Source organism: Hippopotamus amphibius, chromosome 6 (genome assembly GCF_030028045.1).
Source record: "Hippopotamus amphibius kiboko isolate mHipAmp2 chromosome 6, mHipAmp2.hap2, whole genome shotgun sequence".
Taxonomy (NCBI): Eukaryota; Metazoa; Chordata; class Mammalia; order Artiodactyla; family Hippopotamidae; genus Hippopotamus; species Hippopotamus amphibius.
Genome location: NC_080191.1, coordinates 130,734,743 through 130,754,542, shown reverse-complemented (window position 1 = coordinate 130,754,542; position 19,800 = coordinate 130,734,743). Strand labels below are relative to the sequence as shown.

General features: G+C 35.9%; 1 protein-coding gene across 1 annotated transcript in view; it reads right to left on the bottom strand.

Annotated features, from left to right (window-relative positions):
• The window catches only part of AADACL2 (arylacetamide deacetylase like 2), a 32,052-nt gene extending 14,571 nt beyond the window's left edge, over positions 1–17,481 (bottom strand). Inside the window, 5 exon segments of the mRNA XM_057737801.1 lie at positions 7,703–7,874; positions 9,738–9,807; positions 15,949–16,163; positions 17,292–17,430; positions 17,433–17,481. Coding sequence (XP_057593784.1) covers positions 7,703–7,874; positions 9,738–9,807; positions 15,949–16,163; positions 17,292–17,430; positions 17,433–17,481 — 645 coding nt within the window.
• Between the last annotated feature and the right edge of the window lie 2,319 nt (positions 17,482–19,800).

Genomic DNA, 19,800 nt, shown 5'->3' with positions numbered 1-19,800 from the left:
CACACTTAGCCACAGCAAATAAAAAGGAATGGCCAGGACAGAACACAAAGTGATGATCTGAGGAGGGTATATGAGTATGTAGAAAAAGAGTATAATTTGCTTTTAATTGAAGTTGGATACAAAAAGAAAGGTAATGATGGGACAGTAAGTACTCAGTAAATGCTAACTATACTTCTTATTGTCATTGAAACTGATATTAAAGGAACCCAACAATTTATCCAGAAGATTAGATGAACAGTTACGAAAGGCTTATTATCTTTGTCTTTTTGTTTTGATTTTAAGATGAGAAAGCCTAAATAGGATTATATGCTGAAGTGAAAGAACAAATGAAGTTAGAGATTTTGAAGATACCGTAAAGAAAAAAAACAACTTTTAGAAAAAGATCCCTGGAGAGGTGGGAGGTGGGAGGCAAGGAACCCAGAGGACATGGTAAAAGAAATGAAAGAAGACAGTAAATGTGTAAACATACACAGAGGAATTGTGTCTGATGGTTGGTTGGTTGATTTGTCTGTTGGTTTCAGAGATAAGACAGGATTTAAAAGAAGTGCATATCTGGTAGCCATTATCCATTATTTCTTTTTTTTTAATTAATTAATTAATTATATTTATTTATTGGCTGAATTGGGTCTTCGTTGCTGCACACGGGCTTTCTCTAGTTGCGGTGAGCAGGGGCTACTCTTCATTGTGGTGCATGGGGCTCCTCATTGTAGTGGCTTCTCTTGTTGCGGAGCACGGGCTCTAGGTGCACAGGCTCAATAGTTGTGGCTCATGGGCTCTAAAACACAGGCTCAGTAGTTATGGCGCACAGGCATAGTTGCTCTCTGGCATGTAGAATCTTCCCAGAGTAGGGCTCGATTCCGTTTCCCCAGCATTAACAGGCGGATTCTTAACCACAGCGCCACCTAGGAAGTCCCCATTCTTTCTTTTTTTTTTTTTTAAGAACTTTTATTGAGATACAGTTAACAGACAATAAACAGCATACATTTAGAGTCTACAATTTGGTATCCCAGTCTCCCAGTTCATTCCCCCCCAACCCTCCCTGCTTTCCCTACTTGGTGTCCATGTGTTTGTTCTCTACATCTGTGTCTCTCTTTCTGCCTTGCATTTCCTCTTTCATAGTTGTTAGCATTTGCCTTAGGTATGGAGGTGCTCCTATACTGGGTGCATATATATTTATAATTGTTATCTCCTCTTCTTGGATGGATCCCTTGATCTTTATGTAATGTCCTTTCTTGTCTCTTGTAACATTTTTTATTGTAAAGTCTATTTTATCTGATATGACTATTGCCACTCCAGCTTTCTTTTGATTTTCATCCGCATGGAATATCTTTTTCTATCCCCTCACTTTCCGTCTGTATGTGTCCCTAGGTCTGAAGTGGGTCTCTTGGAGACAGCATATATATGGGTCTTGTTTTTGTATCCATTCAGCCAGTCCGTGTCTTTTGGTTGGTGCCTTTAGTGCATTTACATTCAAGGTAACTATCGATATGTATGTTCCCATTACCATTTTCTTAATTGTTTTGTTGTTGTTTCTGTAGGTCCTTTTCTTCTCTTATGTTTCCTGCTTAGAGAAGTTCCTTTAGCATTTGTTGTAGGGCTGGTTTGGTGGTGCTGAATTCTCTTAGCTGTTGCTTGTCTGTAAAGCTTTGGATTTCTCCATCGAGTCTGAATGAGATCCTTGCTGGGTAGAGTATTTTTGGTTGTAGTTTCTTCCCTTTCATCACTTTAAATACATCATGCCACTCCCTTCTGGCCTGCAGAGTTTCTGCTGAGAAATCAGCTGTTACCCTTATGGGAGTTCCCTTGTATGTTATTTGTCGTTTTTCCCTTGTTGCTTTTAATAACTTTTCTCTGTCTTTAATTTTTGTCAGTTGGACTACTATATGTCTTGGTGTGCTTCTCCTTGGGTTTATCCTGCCTGGGACTCTCTGCACTTCCTGGACTTGGGTAGCTATTTCCTTTCCCATGTTAGGGAAGTTTTCAACGATAATCTCTTCCAATATTTTCTCAGGTCATTTCTCTCTCTCTTCTCCTTCTAGGACCCCTATAATGCAAATATTGGCACGTTTAACATTTTCCCAAAGGTATCCAGGCTGTCTTCAGTTCTTTTCATTCTTTTTTCCTTATTTTTTCTGCATCAGTGATTATCACCATTCTGTCTTCCAGGTCACTTATTCGCCCTTCTACCTCAGTTAATCTGCTGTTGGTTCCTTCTAGTGTATTTTTCATTTCTGTTATTGTGTTGCATATCTCTGTTTGTTTGCTCTTTAATTCTTCTAGGTCTTTGGTAAACTTTTCGATCTTTGCATCCAGTCTTTTTTCAAAGTCCTGGATCATCTTCACCATCATTATTCTGAATTCTTTTTTTGTAAGGGTGCCTATGTCTTCTTCATTTAGTTGTTTTTCTGAGGTTTTGTCCTGTCCCTTCATCTGGTACAAAGTCCTCTGCTTTTTCATTTTCTCTGTCTTTCTGTGGCTGTGGTTTTCAGTTCCACAAGACGAAACACTGCTCATACTGCTTGATCCTGCTGTCTGCCTTCTTGTGGAGGAAGCTATCTAAGAGGCTTGTGCATGCTTCCTGATGGGAGGGACTGATGGTGGGTAGGGCGAGGTGGGCAGAGCTCAGTAAGACTTTAATCCAATTTGGTGGGCAGAGCTCAATAAAACTTTAATCTGCTTGTCTGCTGATGGGTGGGGCTGTGTTCACACCTTGTTGGTTGTTTGGTCCGAGGCTACTTAGCACTGGAGACTACGGGCTCTTTGGTGGGGCTACTGGTGGACTCTGGGAGGGTTCACGCCAATGAGCACTTCCCAGAACCCCTGCTGCCAGTGCCCCTGTCTCCTCAGTGAGCCACAGCTGCCCCACACCTCTGCAGTCAACCCTCCAACACCAGCAGGTAGATCTGGTTCAGTCTCCTATGGGGCCACTGCTCCTTCCCCCTGGGTCCTGGTGAGCACACTGTTTTGTGTGCCCTCCAAGAGTGGAGTCTCTGTTTCCCCCAGTCCTGTGGAGGTCTTGCAATCAAGTCCCTCTGGCTTTCAAAGTCTGATTCTCTGGGGATCCCTCCTCCCATTGCTGGACTCCCAGGTTGGGAAGCCTAACATGGGGCTCAGAACCCTCACTTTAGTGGGTGGACTTCTGCAGTATAACTGTTCCCCAGTCTGTGAGTCACTCACCCAGCATTTATGGGATTTGATGTTAATGTGATTGCACCCCTCCTACCATCTCATTGAGGCTTCTCCTTTGTCCCTGGAGGTGGTGTGTCTTCTTTGGTGAGTTTCAGTGTCTTTCTGTCGATGATTGTTCAGCATTTTGCCATTATTTCTTTAAGAAAATATATTTTAATTTATAGGCAATAGACAACAATGAACATGTGAATCAAAACTAATTTCAAGCTGGAGGTCTCTTAGACGAGAGAGGGAGACCAAGGAAAGAGAGACAGAGACAGGGAAATAGAAATTCTTTACATATTATTCTTTATCTGGCTAATATAAATGCCTCTTATCCTTAAGCTTCCATGTTAAAAAAAAAAAAAAAAAAAAAGCAAAACTAGCTTCTTAAGGAAAATAATCCTCATTAAAAATATCCTTAACATAATCATACATGAACTGGAATTTAAAATTCTGTGGCCTTGAAACAGCTATAGTTCATTCATCTCTTACAAGGCAAACATATAAGTTAGTGGCAAATTAATTACATCATAACTGTGAATATCATTCCCACTGATGAGGAATAAAACTCATATCTAAAAAAAAATAAAATTATGATGGTTAAATGGCTCATGTCAGGATGGGACAAAACAGCTTTCTTACCTGCCAAACTGAACTTTATTTGTCACTTTAGAGTAAGACAACTTTGTCATCACAATGTAGAGGTGAACAGCTTTCAAAAGTTAAAAGGTAATGATTTCAAAGCCTTAAAAATGTCAGGCTTAACTTTCTCTATTCATAAAGGTGTTTTGGTTTTACAGACCTGAGGATGTTAGCCAATCTTTTATTTAATCTAGCAATCTTACTGAGATACATCTTTTCCTGAAACCAGGATGTTCCCTTGACATGTGTTCCACTTGATGGATTTAAGGAGAAAAAGAGATTTTGCTAATTCACCCGTAATAGAAGAGTTGAGGAATCTCTCCCAGTCTTAGGAGAGGGTTACTCAGTTCAAGGCTAACAAATGATGACAGACACCATCCTGGGACTACACAGTGGCTTCTGCAGTTCATCTTGATTTGATTAGGACAGATGAATAGAAGCTTCCAGAACAATGGTGATGCAAGATTCAAAGTAAGAGGACAAATGTTTCTGCTTTCAATGGGCTTCAGGTAGTCGGTGCAACACTTAGATATTGTGATCACATGGTGATAAAAAAACAAAAATGGCAGTAACAAGAGTGCTAAATGTCAGTCAACAAAGTGTCATCATTAATTACAGTTTCTGATTAATATGTACTATTAAGACTGTTTTGTAAGGAAAAATTTTTAAATATTTTTAAAGAAGCGTCAAACATGTAAGATCATATGTGACCATAAAAAAATTGTTTTAAATCAGATCACAGCCCACATTACCACCTTATGACAAATGATCCAAATTAGTAGGAATGGTATATTTAGAAAAGCCAAAAGTATAAACTTTAATACATACAGATATCTTATATCAGAGCTTCTTTTTTAAATTACCTATATTGAAACACATAGTTTTTAAAAATTGAACAGAGGGAACTTAATAAATTACTTCAAAATATCAAATCAATTCATACTATTTTCTAAAATGAAAAAGATATTTATATTAAATAAATAAAAAACAATGTATAGATTCCTTTAAAATAAAAAGTTTCCTTGACTATACTGACCATCCAGATCATTGTAACAGGCAAGCAACATTAGTGATTTTAGGACACATTATATAATGTTACCAAAAAATCTCAAAATTGTAGTAACAGTCATTGCCTTTTAATAATGGGAATATAATTGAAAAATGGAAAAGGTCCACAAAAGAAAATTATGTAAGACTCTATTTGCCCTCCTAATCCAGGAGAACATCTTTTTATATTGTGAATTTTATATGAAACAATGAGTCACCTTTTTGTATCCATATAGGAAAAACAAATCTAATATGCCCTCTTGAAGTCTTCTCAGAGTACACAGAAAAATGGTGATCTCTCAGTGGTATATTCTTATTGAAACTGAGTTTTTCAGGCCATAAATCTGTAACATACTATTAAACACAGAATGATGAGACTTTGAAAAATAAAAAAGCTTTATAATATATTATAATGTAGAAGTTCATTCTGATGACCCAGATCAAAAATAATCCTAGTACAGGGAGTAAAACTTTTTGATTAAAATGTCTCGTGTAGAAAGGTTAGCAGACAATGAAGAATGAGTAAGTTAAAGTATGGTCATAAAAATAAACAAGAAAGGGTAAAGGAAATCATGCTTTTATGTTATTTAAGCATACCCAGTTGTGATGCACTATTTCTAGCTGTAGCAATCTCTTTGAACAGATAGATAAGAAAGTTAAAGAGATATTATCTTCTCGAATAATTAATTAATTCAAAGATTAGAATAATGTCAAATTTTAATTCACTTCAAGAAAAACTGTGTACCGCCCTACAAAGTTTACTGAGAATTGCATTTGTTTTTGGTAGCTGTGTTAATATTTAGGATTGCCCTGCTGGAAAGCTATAAGGCAGGTCTTCAGATTTTTATAAGTCTCTATGACTACATCTAATTGTCATTTCAAAAGCTTTCTTCACTTACAAAGCCAAGCAAATATTACAATCTGCAGAGAGGAATTATACGTGTTGCAAGGTGTTGCTTGATCATTACTGGGTAATTGTTCAACAGTTTTCAGAATCTCCTCAGACACAAAACCAGTTTTAGGTAAAGATCGAGATCAGATTGCTGTGTGACTTGGCATAGTAATTGGTATAATAATCACAAGGAAGAGAGAGTTTCAACTTTCATTCTCTATCACACTTCCTACCCCAACGCAGCAAGATCCTTCTAATAAGTGACATATTATTTCAAATATATTGCAAATTAGTTCAGATTGGAAGAGATCTCAGGAATCAACAAGTTTAATGGTTTGCAAAATTTTGGGGGGCGGGCAATGAAATTCTCTTTTCTATTTTTTTCCCCTGAGAAAATTTATATAGAACTCTAAGTATGAAGGGGATCAAACTGGAGCATCTTGAGTTGAAGGGAGGCCCAAGGTGCACAGCCAAAGGTGGGGCTTTGCTACCACTGCCGTCCTGGCTCCACACTAGGGCTCTGTATGTGTATGTGTATGTGATGTCACAGATTGGCTTACATATATAGGTTTATGCATATGTGTATATACATGTGTGTGTATATATATATTTGCATGTGTATATGTTTATATAAAATATAAACATATGTGTATAATCTTCCTTCAAGTACTCCAACCCTGAGTATTTTATTTTCAAATTTAAGAGGAAAGAATTTCTCTTTTCAGGGAGGAGTTGGTAAACTTCCCAAATGATATAATGAGGCCAATAAAACACTTATCTCAAAACCTGACAAAAAATTTTTAATAAATAGGAATAAATCCCTCAAAAGCCACAAAATTTTTGATTTTAGGACGTGAAAACCAACAATATATTAAAATTTCAATTCACCATAACCAAGTGAGGCTCATGCCTGGAATACTACAAGAGTTGTTTAAGATCTGAAAGTCAATTGCTATAACTTACCACATTGAAGGAATAAAGGAGAAAAATCACATCATCATTTCAATAGATGCATTAAAAACATATAACTAATTCAATACCCATTTATGCAAAAACTGTCAGCAAACTAGGAATAGAAGGGACTTTCACTCTGACAAAAGCCAACTAGGAAAATTCTTCAGATGTTTATTAGTGAAGTGTGAACAAAGTCCTGCTAAGATCTAGAGCAAGGTAATTATAATCAATAATGTCGTGGTAGCCTTAGCCAGTACACTAATTAACAAGGGAAAATCAAAGCATAAAGATAGGAAAGGAGGAATTAAAACTGTCTCTGGTTACAGAAGATATGATTGTTTGTGTAGAAAATCCTAGAAAATTAAAAAAAAAAAAAACCTAGAATTTATAAGTGAAACTTTCAAGGATATGATTGGAAACACCAAAGTAAAAATGAAATGTATTCCTATATACTGTCAATAAACGTTTGGAAAATATTATTGTAGATGAAATTTTTCCAAAATAACTCAGGAATAAATTTGAGAAAAGATTTGCAAGACTTCAATACTAAAAAAGTAAACTATTTCTGAGGAAATTGAAGAGGACCTTATGCATTAATTGGAAGTCTCAATAATAGTAAGATGTCAAGCCTCCCCAAATTTATAGATATCATGCAATACCAATCAAAATTCTATTAGCCTTTCTTTTTTAGAAACTGACAAAATATCCTAAAATTTTTATGGAAAAGACATGCAACACTAGAAACAATTTTGAAAAAAAGAACAAAGTTGAAGTCAGCATAGTATTAGCATAAGGATAGACATATAGATCAATGGAACAGAAGAGAGAAGTCAGAAATAGTCACATTATGGTCAATTGACTTTAGACTCAAGCATTATTGTAATCTAATGAGAAAGGATGGTCTTTTCAACGAATGGTGCTAGAAGAACTGGGTGTCTGCATGGAAAAAAAATGAGCTTTGATCTCCATCTCCCAGTATAAAGAGATATAATGTACCTGTTGAGTGACTGCCGCTGCTAAGGTGTCCCCAGCACTGTCTCCTAAAACACAGATTCAGGTTGGATCCAGTGCATATTTTGTAAGAATTTTATCCTGAAGAAAAAACTTGACTGCAGTGATGCTATCTTCAAACTGAGCAGGAAAGTAGTGTTGAGGAGCTAGTCTATACCTTTAAAAAAGAACAATTTATGTAAATAATTTTTGAAAGTACCATTTATGGCTGTATCTGTGCATGTAGCTTTCAAATACCAAATGGATGCAATTTAACACCACACTCTCTAGTTTAATCTTCGAAATACCAAAACTGAGTTCTTTGCTAATTTCTTATATGAAAGACTAAAAATTGGTATTAAGGTTTTCAACCTTGTTTCTAAGGTCCAAGAATGACATTGCCTGTGAGGAGTAAGGAGAGTGTTATAAACTCCCTGAGAATATAAGCATAAATTGTAGTCCAAGTACATTTTGGATTGGAGATGCTCTATAGCTTATACTATATTCTAAATATAACAAGCCATCGAAGCATTAAAAAAAAAAAATAGCACCATGGGTTTTTGAAGGCAGCCGATCTGAGAGCATACTCTAGGCAAGTGTCCTATTTTTTTCAAAGTCATTAGATAAAAATTCTACACACTGGCAATGCACATGCTTCATCATGGATAATGCCCAGGAGTTGATTCTAGATAAAATTTTTGAAATATAAATAATATTTAGATACGCTAGAGAGCTTGCTTGTTTCTGGTAAATTCATTTGTACAGTAAACTATCACATCATTCCTTTAATGGATAGAAATGGATTTCCCCTCCCATATACATGAATCAGTAAAAACAGGAGAGTACTTCTATTAATCTGTTCTCAGGGCTAACTTTTTCTTTTTTGTTCTTCAGAATGCTAAAATTTGTAAATATCTGTACTTAACATTAAATGTTGGTGAGATGATTCTTAAATTTTTATAACTTGTACTTAGAAAATCCTAAACAAAGTATAATTTAAACATAGGTATGTACCAAAAAGATGTTCGTATCTATTACCTTAACTGCAGCACATTTAAACTTTTCAGAGAAAAGAACAAATCATAAGGATTTGATAGACTATATAAGCCAGGCACAAAGTATCACTATTAAAACAGATTTAAAATCTATAAGATTTAGATTACTTCAAAAGCTATGGAGGTAGAAAGAAAAATATCCTAACATTATAAATTAGAAATATCCCTGAAAACAGAAGTTCTTCCTTGTACTATAAGTAACCGTAACGACAATGACTGCAATTACTGTTTAGATCATTTTTTTAACTAAGTTTTCTCTCTAAACTTCCATAGCTTCCACCTAAAATACCACCACCAACAACACAAATGTCACAACTATGTCCCTATGTCATCTAAGAACTGTTGGATTAGCAGTCTCTAAATATGCTTTTGTTACTATGGACCAAGGAAGGGGGGAAGAAAAAAATTCCTCCTGAGAATGTTGGCTTCAGAAATCCAGATTATACCAGCATGAGTGAAAAAACACTGACCTGTCCTAAGACATTCTGGTATGCTCTAGAAAAATACAGAATGTAAGGTCACTTTCCATAAGAGTGGCTTAAAATTCTCAGTTGTTCCCAAACTTTACTTCCTCTATTACTTCTAAACAAGAATTATTCTAACATAAAGCATTCTATTATTAGCCCCAATACAGCCTACCATCCCAACATGTAATGGTTTATTCACTTCTTCCTATCTAGCTAAGTTACTTGGGGCATAATTAGGGCCTTATGGGACCTGAGTTTTATGTGTCTAGAGCAATAGTCTTTTCCAAAAATGCTCACCCTGGGGTGTCACTCAGAAATTCCTTCGATCAAAGGAGAATAATGAGATACTGGACCCCTTTGAGGAATGGTCTGTGTTGCAATGATGACAAATAAAATACATTAATTGAAAAAAAAATCTATCTGAGGCATAACTGACTTGATTTGGAAATCAGACCTATACTTGGTGAAGGCAAAAAATCACAGCAACCAAAAACAAACAAACAAAAACCATTCTCTTACTCCAGTCCCGCAACAACAACATCAAGTTTGTTTGCCATCCATCTGTTCAGGAAGTCAAAAGCCTTCTGCTCTGAAATGAAGAAATAGTGTCAAAGTACTCCCTGTAATTAAAAAGCAACAGAAATGATTATAGCTATGAACTTAGAGAGAAATGTGATTTGTGAGGGCTACACAGGAACTTTATTTCCTACCCCTGTTTCTATGCAGTGGGACCTGAATCAGCACGACGCACTCGGCAGGAGTGTCTCTTCAGTCAGGCTCTCCAGGGGCCAACAAAGATGACTTTATTAATTGGTGTTTTGAGGGAGAGAAGTTAGGTTCAGCCCATTCTACTTTTCTCCTGCCATCTGCTGTCTGCACACAATGATCCTCCCAAGAGCCTTTTGTGGCCTGTTGTGTTTTCTTCTGCTCTGCTCCTCCAGGCAGCAAGTTTCATAGACAAAACAGATGGGTTAATCTAACTGGAGTGACATATATACCTAAATGCACATTCTCCAAAGCCTTCTTTAGAAATAATGGTTATGTTTTCACTTACGTTTACTTGAATTTTGTATATGATCTTTCAACTGGTTCAGATTTCAGGGGAGAAAGAAAGTAATAGAGGTATTGAATGCCTAAAACCACAACACTGAATAATGTGGTTCCTTCCAAACCTCCACATTCTTTGAATATCCCACATGATGAAATGGTCCAAGAACCTTGGCATTTAAGACAGAGTCTAATGAAAAGCAGCTAGACTTTGAGAGAGGTTCTGGCAAGTCAGTGTGTGGACTCAGATGTACACATGCATTTTGGCATGCTGGGCACACAAGCCATTGGCTCTCCTTCCAGTATGGGCACACACACACACACACCTCTCTCCTGAGGTACCACAAATCCACTTTACCAGTGCCCTGGTCACAACCCTTTGGCAAGTCTATGACACTTGCTATTACTTTATTTACCACAAGATCCTAAAAATTCAGAGAATTCTAGAATCGTGATCAAATGCCAAACATTTCTAAGGTGTTTCCTGCACATTAACAAAACTTCAAAGTAAAAGCTAATTACATACTGGCTGTGTAACAACTGTGAAAACAGAAAAGTAAATGCTCTAATCTCTGAGGTAGAAAACATGATGTTTTCATTAAAGATTAAGTTGATAATTTGTAAGACTAGGCAATGCACAGGTGAACACTAAAATATACGAGATATAGAGACCTCTGACCCTCATATTTAAAACTCTCAGTGACATATTTCAAACCTGTCTTCATTTCTTTCTTCCAATATTTTTTACTTATAACAAAGGTCAGTTAATTTTTTTGTTTCCCATTCATTATCTCTAACTGTTCAAACTCATACAATATTTTTTCATATAACTTATTGGCTCATGTTTTTCTCTCTTTTATGTCCATTTATTGAATTTGTATCACTTGTAAAACCACGATACAAAAAAGAAAATAATGGGATAAATGCTGAAAAACAACAACTTCAAAAGTATGTAAAAAGTTTCCTAGAGAAATATTTTCTTATATTTCTTAGTTCTGAAAGCAATTTTCACAAGTTTTAAAGAAGAAAATATGGAAGTCTAGAAAAATGAAGAAAGGAAATTGAAATTTGCAAATACCAGAGAATAGTAGTAGTGTCTGTGTCCTAATCTGTACAAAATAGAAACCATCTAAGACCTTTATAGGTTATTTATATAAGTTCTGGCAAATCTACAAACAAATAATATGCAAATATAAAACCAAGACATAGAAAAAAGACACAACTGGAATTCAGCTGAGCAGAATGTTGTAACATTGTGCTCTGAAAATAATTCTGATAATTTTAGGAACTACTGGTTATAATCATTGACCTTATCAATGAAGGAGAAATCAATCTAACAATCAGGAATACTTCTAAGGATTTTTCAAATCTCCATTTGTGGGTATTTCTCTTGTGGTTACTGAAGTTCCAGGTAATATGTATATGAACACTTACATATTTCATAGACCTTATAAAAATGTTAGTGGCATTAAAGCATCTCTTTGGAGTATTCTGACCACCTTATATCTAATATAAATTAAATTATAGATTAAATTGAATTTATTGGAAACATTTAGGTGATGAAAAAGACAAAATAGTACTGGGAAAACATTGTGGATAATAAACCCTCAAGAAATCAACAACAGAAGTCCCTTTTAGTCATACAATATATTTTCTTTTCCAAAAGACATTTGTTGAACGTTCATTGTATGGAAAGTGCTTTGTTAGATACTAAGGGGTGATGCCACTTACTGGGGAAATTCTAAACAAACGTGCAACACAGTGATGAAACAAAACAAGGATTGTTGGTATCTGGCACATATAAGCTGCAAAGGACACATAGAAACACTGCTAGTCTTTTAAAGCCAGGAAAGACTACACACACGCACACGCACGCGCACACACACACACACACACAATAGTACTTTATCTGAATATGAAAGGGCGAGTAAGAGATTTCTTGAATTCAGTGGGAAGAGCATTCTAGCAAATCACAGTCAGAGAAAGATTTCTAAGAATACATGGAGTGTTTGGGGAATTACAGCAGCTCAGAATGGTAGAAACAAAACTATAGAGAGGAGTGTTTGCAAGAAAAAGTTAAAGAATGTAAGAACCCGGAAATCTGAATGCTATTCTAAAGATTTATTTCATTCACTGATGAGAATCACTGAAGAATTCAGACGAAGCCTTTTTCTAACATGTCACAATAATCATGACATGATCAGAGGCCCAAGTATAGAAAATAAAGTTGAGCAGGAAACAGGAAGAGACATCAGAAAGGAGTATCTGTAAAAGATCATGAAATAACATAAATTGTGTTAATGAGTTCAAGATGTTCAGAAGTGTAGTGAGTAGAAGATGGTAATTTAATGCGAGGGCTAAGGAACAGTAAAAAAACTGACCATTGTTATTTACTGAAAGCATCCAAGAGGATGAGATACTCTTTTGGGTGGATGGTAGTTTCTTATTTGTTTGTTGTCTAAGGCTGTTTGGACATAAGTGTTACATGAATTGTGTTTGGTCATGTTGAGCTTGTGATGTCTGTGGTTCGTCTGACTGTAATTGTCTAATTGGTAATTAAACACATAGACCCAGAACTCAGGAATAGTGTCAGAGAAGGGCATTCAGGACTGGATGTCAGTAGCATGTGGGTATTTGGAGAAGATGAGAGACTGAAAAAGACAGTGTATAGAATCTAAACCGGAAGATAGGGAGAGAATTCTGGGGGAGGAGAGCACTGATGAATAAATATGGAAACTCCATTATTTTGTTTGTTTTGTTTTGAAATGAGAGATGGGTGGGGCAAGGGGAGATTGAGAGAGAGACAGAAAGAGAAGGAGAGAGACTGATTGACTGGGAAAACAATGATGGGCAGAGGAAATCTAGGGGATATTTTGTCACAGAAAACAAAGGGAGGAGCAGCAAATGTCAAAGAGGAAAAAAGAGTGGCCTTCATCAAATGCAATGGCTTACGGAGCTTGAGGAATTCGTTAAAAGCGGGAACACAAGGAGATAGGGAAGGACTAGAGCTTATATGTATGGAAATTAATCTGAGAAGGAAAGGAAAATGAGAAGGGACTAATCAGAGAGAGGAATTCATGATCAAGTAGGGAAATTTTTTTCAAGGTAAGAATGACCATAACGTGTTTAGGGGGAGTCATCTCAAAATTAAAAAACAAAAAACATTAAGACAGAGGATTGATGGACATACTCTGATGAAGTCATAATAGGATAAGAGCCATGCGATATCACACAAAAGAAGAAAGACTAATTATGTCAAGAGAGGAGATACCTCTTCCTGTGAGAGTATTAGAAGGAGGGGAGCTAGAGATGAGGATGGTTGGTAACAAACTTACAGAAGGGGGAACTGAGCTAAGGAAGAAAGGTTCAAAAATTTGAGCGCGTACAATCCCTCATATCCTCTATTTCCTCTGAAAGAGCAATCAGCTTGATCTCTAGTTGACTGGGAGGCACTAGGAACCTGGAGCGATCAGGCTCAGAATCTTCATTGACAGGAATGAGAGAGAGAGAGAGAGCTGCCTGGATACTCTGAACAGGATTTCTGAGCCAGAGTAGGGCCCCCCGGTGGCAATGATCACCAGAGGGAGGCTAGCCTAGTGTGCTGTCTGGACCCACAGCACCAGCAGTAACTGGACACTGATTTATCATTTGAAATGCAAATTATCCAGAGCCCACCGTAGACTTACTGAATTCAAAATTCCACAAGTGAGGACCCAACAATCTTTTAACAAGTCGGATAGCTGATTCTGAGGCACTAAACTTCGAGAAGCACTATCTTAAGACTTCATACCTTACTGACTGTAGAGAATGACTGTTCTTCCCTTCCTTGTCACAGTGTGTGCTTTAGAATTCACTTTTTCAGTTTCTTCCAAAATCATCGGGAAGGAAAACAACCTTTATGAGGATTCCTGAAGGACATATAGATCATCTGCTTCCTGAGGTACTATAGAATTCACCTCTGAATCACAGTCTTACAGAGTCTTTAGCTTTACTGCAACCTGTTACCTACTTCTAGCATTGATATTACTAATTACACGTCTTGGAGTCATGTTATTAGCCTATATGTATAAGGATGATCATAAAAACCAATAGCTGACTGTAAGAAGAGTTTTAAGATGTTCATCATATAATAGAAAGTCTTTTTCTAAGGCCAGATTCTCATCTCCAAGTTTGGAAATTGCCCAGTTTTGTATTTTATTCATTTTTCACTTTATACACTGTAAAAAGGATAAAACAAACATGATAGAGGGTCCCTGTTTCTCTTGGTCTTCTACATTTGCACCCTTATTTTTACTGTATTACTGCCTACCTTCCCTACCATGTAAACTTTGAGTGGCTGGCAAAATATGAGCCTTGCGAAAGCAATAATATTACACTGGCTTTCAGGATTCCACCAACCAAACCAAGCAAGGGACATAAACACAGGTCCCACCCCCAACCATGAGTTTCCATTAAAGTTGAATATGCTGCCTGAACTGAAACTACAAGGACACACACTCAGTTTTTCCCAACCTTTAAAAAAAAAGCCCCACACACCATTATCCTTCCTCAACTGAGGAGTCATGTGCTCTTCAAATGTTCCCTGAGGCTTGACAACTGAATAAAAACTTTAACCTCTATTTGAGTCACACAAATCATTTTCTTTTGACAAGTCACTGTGAAATTGGTAACTTATTATGTGTTTTTTCCAATTGTCAGAAAGCTAGGGAGGAGAAAACCAGAAAGCCAAAATTGCAACCTAATCATTTTAGCATTCTGCATATTAATTTGAGGCTTTGTGTCTCCTTAATTTTCCATGCTTATTTTCCCTTTGACTAATCCTCAATACTAATATTTGGTTAAGTGTCACTTGCTACATTGCAACCTTTATAAGTTTCTCAAACTAATTAGAACCAAATGAGGCTTAGAGAAAGACAAAAGGTAAAATAATAATAATAAATTTAAAAAATAATTGATTTATTACTTGTTTATCTTTCTTCAATTCTATTCATTTGTTTAATTTTGTTTTAGTAAAATAGAATAGTGGCCTCCCATATACCAGCACCATTCTATGATAGCTTTCCAAAGTTTTTCTAAACGTAAATTTATACATGTTTTTGTTTTGAATCTGCTGTATATGCCTCTTAGAATCATCACCAGAGATAAGTAGGCAAACTAGACTTCATGAGAAGAGCTTATTATAATGCAGTTCTATTTTGTGTTCTCCTTTTAGAATCAAGATTAGCTACCATTCTAAGCTTCGCCACTGTTAGCATTATTATAACCAGTACCTACAAACTTAATCTTGTAGCCACCAACAATGTATGCTTCAACATCTGCATCACTTCAGTGTTTATGCTCCTGAATATATTCTTAACCCAAAGATAAAAAGTTTTACTAATCTGTTCATGTTCTACTTTCATTTCATGTAATTTCTTTCAATATAAAAGCTGAGGAGAAGAAAAAGCTTACCAAAAAATAAAACAAAGCCAGAAGTCACAATTTCCACGATATTTTATTGCCATACATGTCTATATCTATCTCTTCATTAGCTATCTAGTATTTATAGCAATACATATACATATTATACACATAAGTATGCACATATGCTTGTATACGTAAGTACGTATATTTATATTAAATATTAAATATTTCCTGTGTTAAAATTATACAGCCAGCTAGACTTTTTCCTCATATGACAAACTGCAACTTCCAAAACAAAGAGCACCACCATGAATGTAGATTACAGCTCGTCTTGGGGTTTCTGACTTTGTCTTTGGCAAGTACAAACATACTGAAATGTCATTAAAAGCTGTGTCAGTCACGGTGATATATTCATTTGAAAGTGGTTGGGTATAATCCAGCTTGATTATCATGGAAATAAGCTCTTCATATCTCATAATTCCCATATTTTCAAAACTCATAGTGTGTAGGAACAAAACAAAATTAAGCATTTTCATCTTGAAATAACATTAAATGCATACAAACAGAAAATTTAAAAACAAAACATAAACAACATAAGCTAACAGAAATAGGAAATTGTAAGAATTATTTCCAAATAATAGATTTGGATCTGTATAGATCTTATTACATAAATCTGTTGCCTTTAAAAATCTCAAATATTCTGTATTTTAGATTAAGAACTATATCATTCAAAAGTTGTCAATTAATTGGCAGGTTTTTTTTTCAACTTTTTATTTTTTTATTTTTTACAATAAACTGTTGTAATTATTTCTTAATTGTAAATTTTTTACCTAAAAAATTTCCATGTCTTATACAATCTTTAATTTTTTCTTGTAGCCGTGCTGTTATATTTTCATTTTTTATTGTTCATTTTATTTAATAAAAAATTTTATGATCACACTACTAATGATTCAAATGTCCTGGTTTTCAACTCCAAATGGATTCATGTCCTTCATACCCCACCCCTACTCCCACAATCCCATATCTGATATCATTGAAAAAAGCTCTTTTTGGTATTTCTAACCAGCATCTCTAGGACCTTTGTGACATGTCACTGTATGGTTAACTCCAAAGAAAAACCTTAAAAGTTATATGGCCAATTGCATATCAAACAGCCTTTATTACTACAATCATTCTAAAGAGTTTAAGGTATTACAGGGACTTAGAGAACATTTAATTCCTATAGTTTAATGATGAGGAAGTTTGCCAAAACTCTAAGTTGCAGCCAGTAAATGTCAAAGCCAAATCTGTGCCCATTTTTCTAGACCAGCTTCTTTTACCATCATTTACTGGCTGTATGACCTTAAGCAAATTACTCTCTGTGCTTCAATTTCTTGATCTATACAATTGTAGTAATAATAATAAATTGTTCAGTGGGTTGTAGTAGGTGAGTTAGAACTTCTCATGCACATAGAAGAGTTACGGTGTCTTTACATTTAGACATAAAATCCTTGCAAGCAAGAATTCTCTCTCTTCTGCACGGATGTAGCAACATTTACTTACTTAATTTTATGTAGTTGATTTATTCTGACAAACAAGCAATGATTGTTTTAAAATAGTAATTAATAGAAAGTTTATAAGCACTGATTTTTAGTCAACAAAGCATCCCAATATCCAGGAGAAAAAAATGTTAATCTTACCACAGATGCACAAGTTTTAGCAACTGCATCCAAGGCCATTACTTTCCAGCATTCTTCAATCTTGCTCATTATGGGTTAATATAAGAGGCAAAGAGAACACACAATATCCCAAAACAGAGAGCTTTGAACCTCATAATATTCCTTTTTCAAGTCTCTTCACAGTGCCAAGATTAAATTTTTTCCATAAATACTGAATAATAACTAGCAGAACAAATGTAGACTCGGGATGCTTTCAGGTAATATGATCATCTTAACAACAAGAGGCTAATTTTCAATTTAAACATTACAGCACCAGTAGAAACTTGTTTTGCAATACATACACTCTGGCACAGATGTCCAATTCATCAATTCTTGTCTGCATTATTAGAGTGCAATTAAAAACTCCCACAGTGTTTCTTCACCCTGTGATAGCATTATCAGCCCAAAGTATTTAAGGCCCAAATCAGAGTCTAAATGACAGTTCTGAATAAGCCATAAAGTACAACTCTGTGAATGGTTGGTTGCAATGTTTTCTAAGAAGAGGTTTTTTTAAAAAAAAAAAAAAAAGGTACCAGATATTTCCTCAAAATCCAGACTCATGCTATTAGCATGGACTACTAATAATGTTAAGAAACCCTGCTTGTTGTAATGGATCAAGCTTTGGGCCAAAAGATAGGGTGTAGGGTCTTGTGCAGTGCCATCATTCATTAAGCTGGAAATTTTTATTAGGCTGAGGTACCACAGGCTCAGTACAGGCACCTCAGAAACATTCTGTTTTTAAAGGATTACATAGTGACTTTATTCATATGGTTAAGCGGTAAATATTTAGATTAATCTACACCAAGATATTAGCCTAGGGTGACAGGAAACATCAAGTATAAGTATTGGACTCATGCTTCCTGCCACCTGAGAGCCCGAGACAGACCTGTGCATAGAGCTGATCACCTGGAGGCGCTTTACAGAATGCAAGAAACTGGAGATTTTCTGTCTGATATGTCAGGACCTAGTAAACAGATGAACACTCACAGATCAATAAACCCACATTTCTCAAGCTCATCAACCAGGGATCAGTACTTAGGGGAAGTAATTTTTAGTGATAGAATTCAGCTCAGCCAGGGGTCCAGTATAAGAATATATTGGGCCTCTTAAAAGCACGAGTGTTAATTCCAAAGCCCATCATAAGATTAATTATTAAAATGCTTATTTTTATTCATCTATATCCCAGTCTTCCCTGAATCCACTGGCACGGCTTTTGGTTTGTGAGGTTATGAAAAACTGTACACATTTCAGGATAAAATGTGCTTATTTTAGTTTCCCCACAGGTTTTCACCACAGTATCGTTATCAGTCAACTAATATCTGTGCAGTGTTCATTGCCCCTTCCCACACCTCAGTTCTACTCAGGTCAGGTGATTGCAAACACCTTTATAGGAAGCGATATTTTCTCATTTCCTTCAGCATAAAATCCAAATTCCTCAGTAAGGCATTGTATGTTTCCAATCATCTTCACAGAGCCTCTCCTCTTACCCTATAACGCAGGTCAACCTCAAATGCTGGACACTACCCTATAACAACAAACCATATCAGCCCTCTGGAGCTTTTGTCACATGTCTCTTCCTAGAATGAGCCCCCTCAGCTTCTCTCTGATCCCACCCCTTCTGCTTTTGATTTTCAGCTCAGTCCCTTCTGTGTTGCTTTTTGTGATCCCTAACAGGTGGGCTTGATCAATTTCCCTTTCTTTATACCATTCTAAAGAAGTGTAGCCTTTTGCCTTTGTCCCAATAACACCCAATAGAATTTACATAGTGGGCATAAAGCTTGACCTCTCACTAATGTGTGCATACAACTATTTCTATAAACACTGCTACCCACTGAATGTTTGTGTCCCTCCCCCTCATTAAGTACCCAATAGGTACCTAATGACCAAGGTGATGCTATTAGGAGGTGGGGCCCTAGAAAGATGATTATGTCGTGAGGGCAGAGCCATCATCAATGGGATAGTGCCCTTATCAAAGAGACCTCAGAGAGCTCCTTCTTCCCTTCTGCATGTGAGGACACAGCAAGAAGATGGCTGTCTATCAACCAGGAAGTAGGCCTTCCACAGATAGCAAATCTGCTGTTGTCTTGATTTTGAACTTCCCTGCCTCCATATATGTGAGAAATAAATGTTTGTTGTTTAAGCTACTTGGTTTATGGTATTTTGTTACAGCAGCCAGAATGGATTAAGACAAACCCAAAACAATATTGACATTAATGCATTACACAAAAGAGGCATTATAAATAAAACATAACTATTGTTTACATACAAAACAAACATTGTATTTTATAATATTGTATAATATATACAATATAAATATCTTTGTACTCTTTTTTTCTTTTTGTATCTCTGTGTTTTAACCTGGGACTACTTTACTTCTGCCTAAAGAACATCCTTTAATATCCTTTTATTGCTAGTGTGCTGGTGAAAAATTCTCT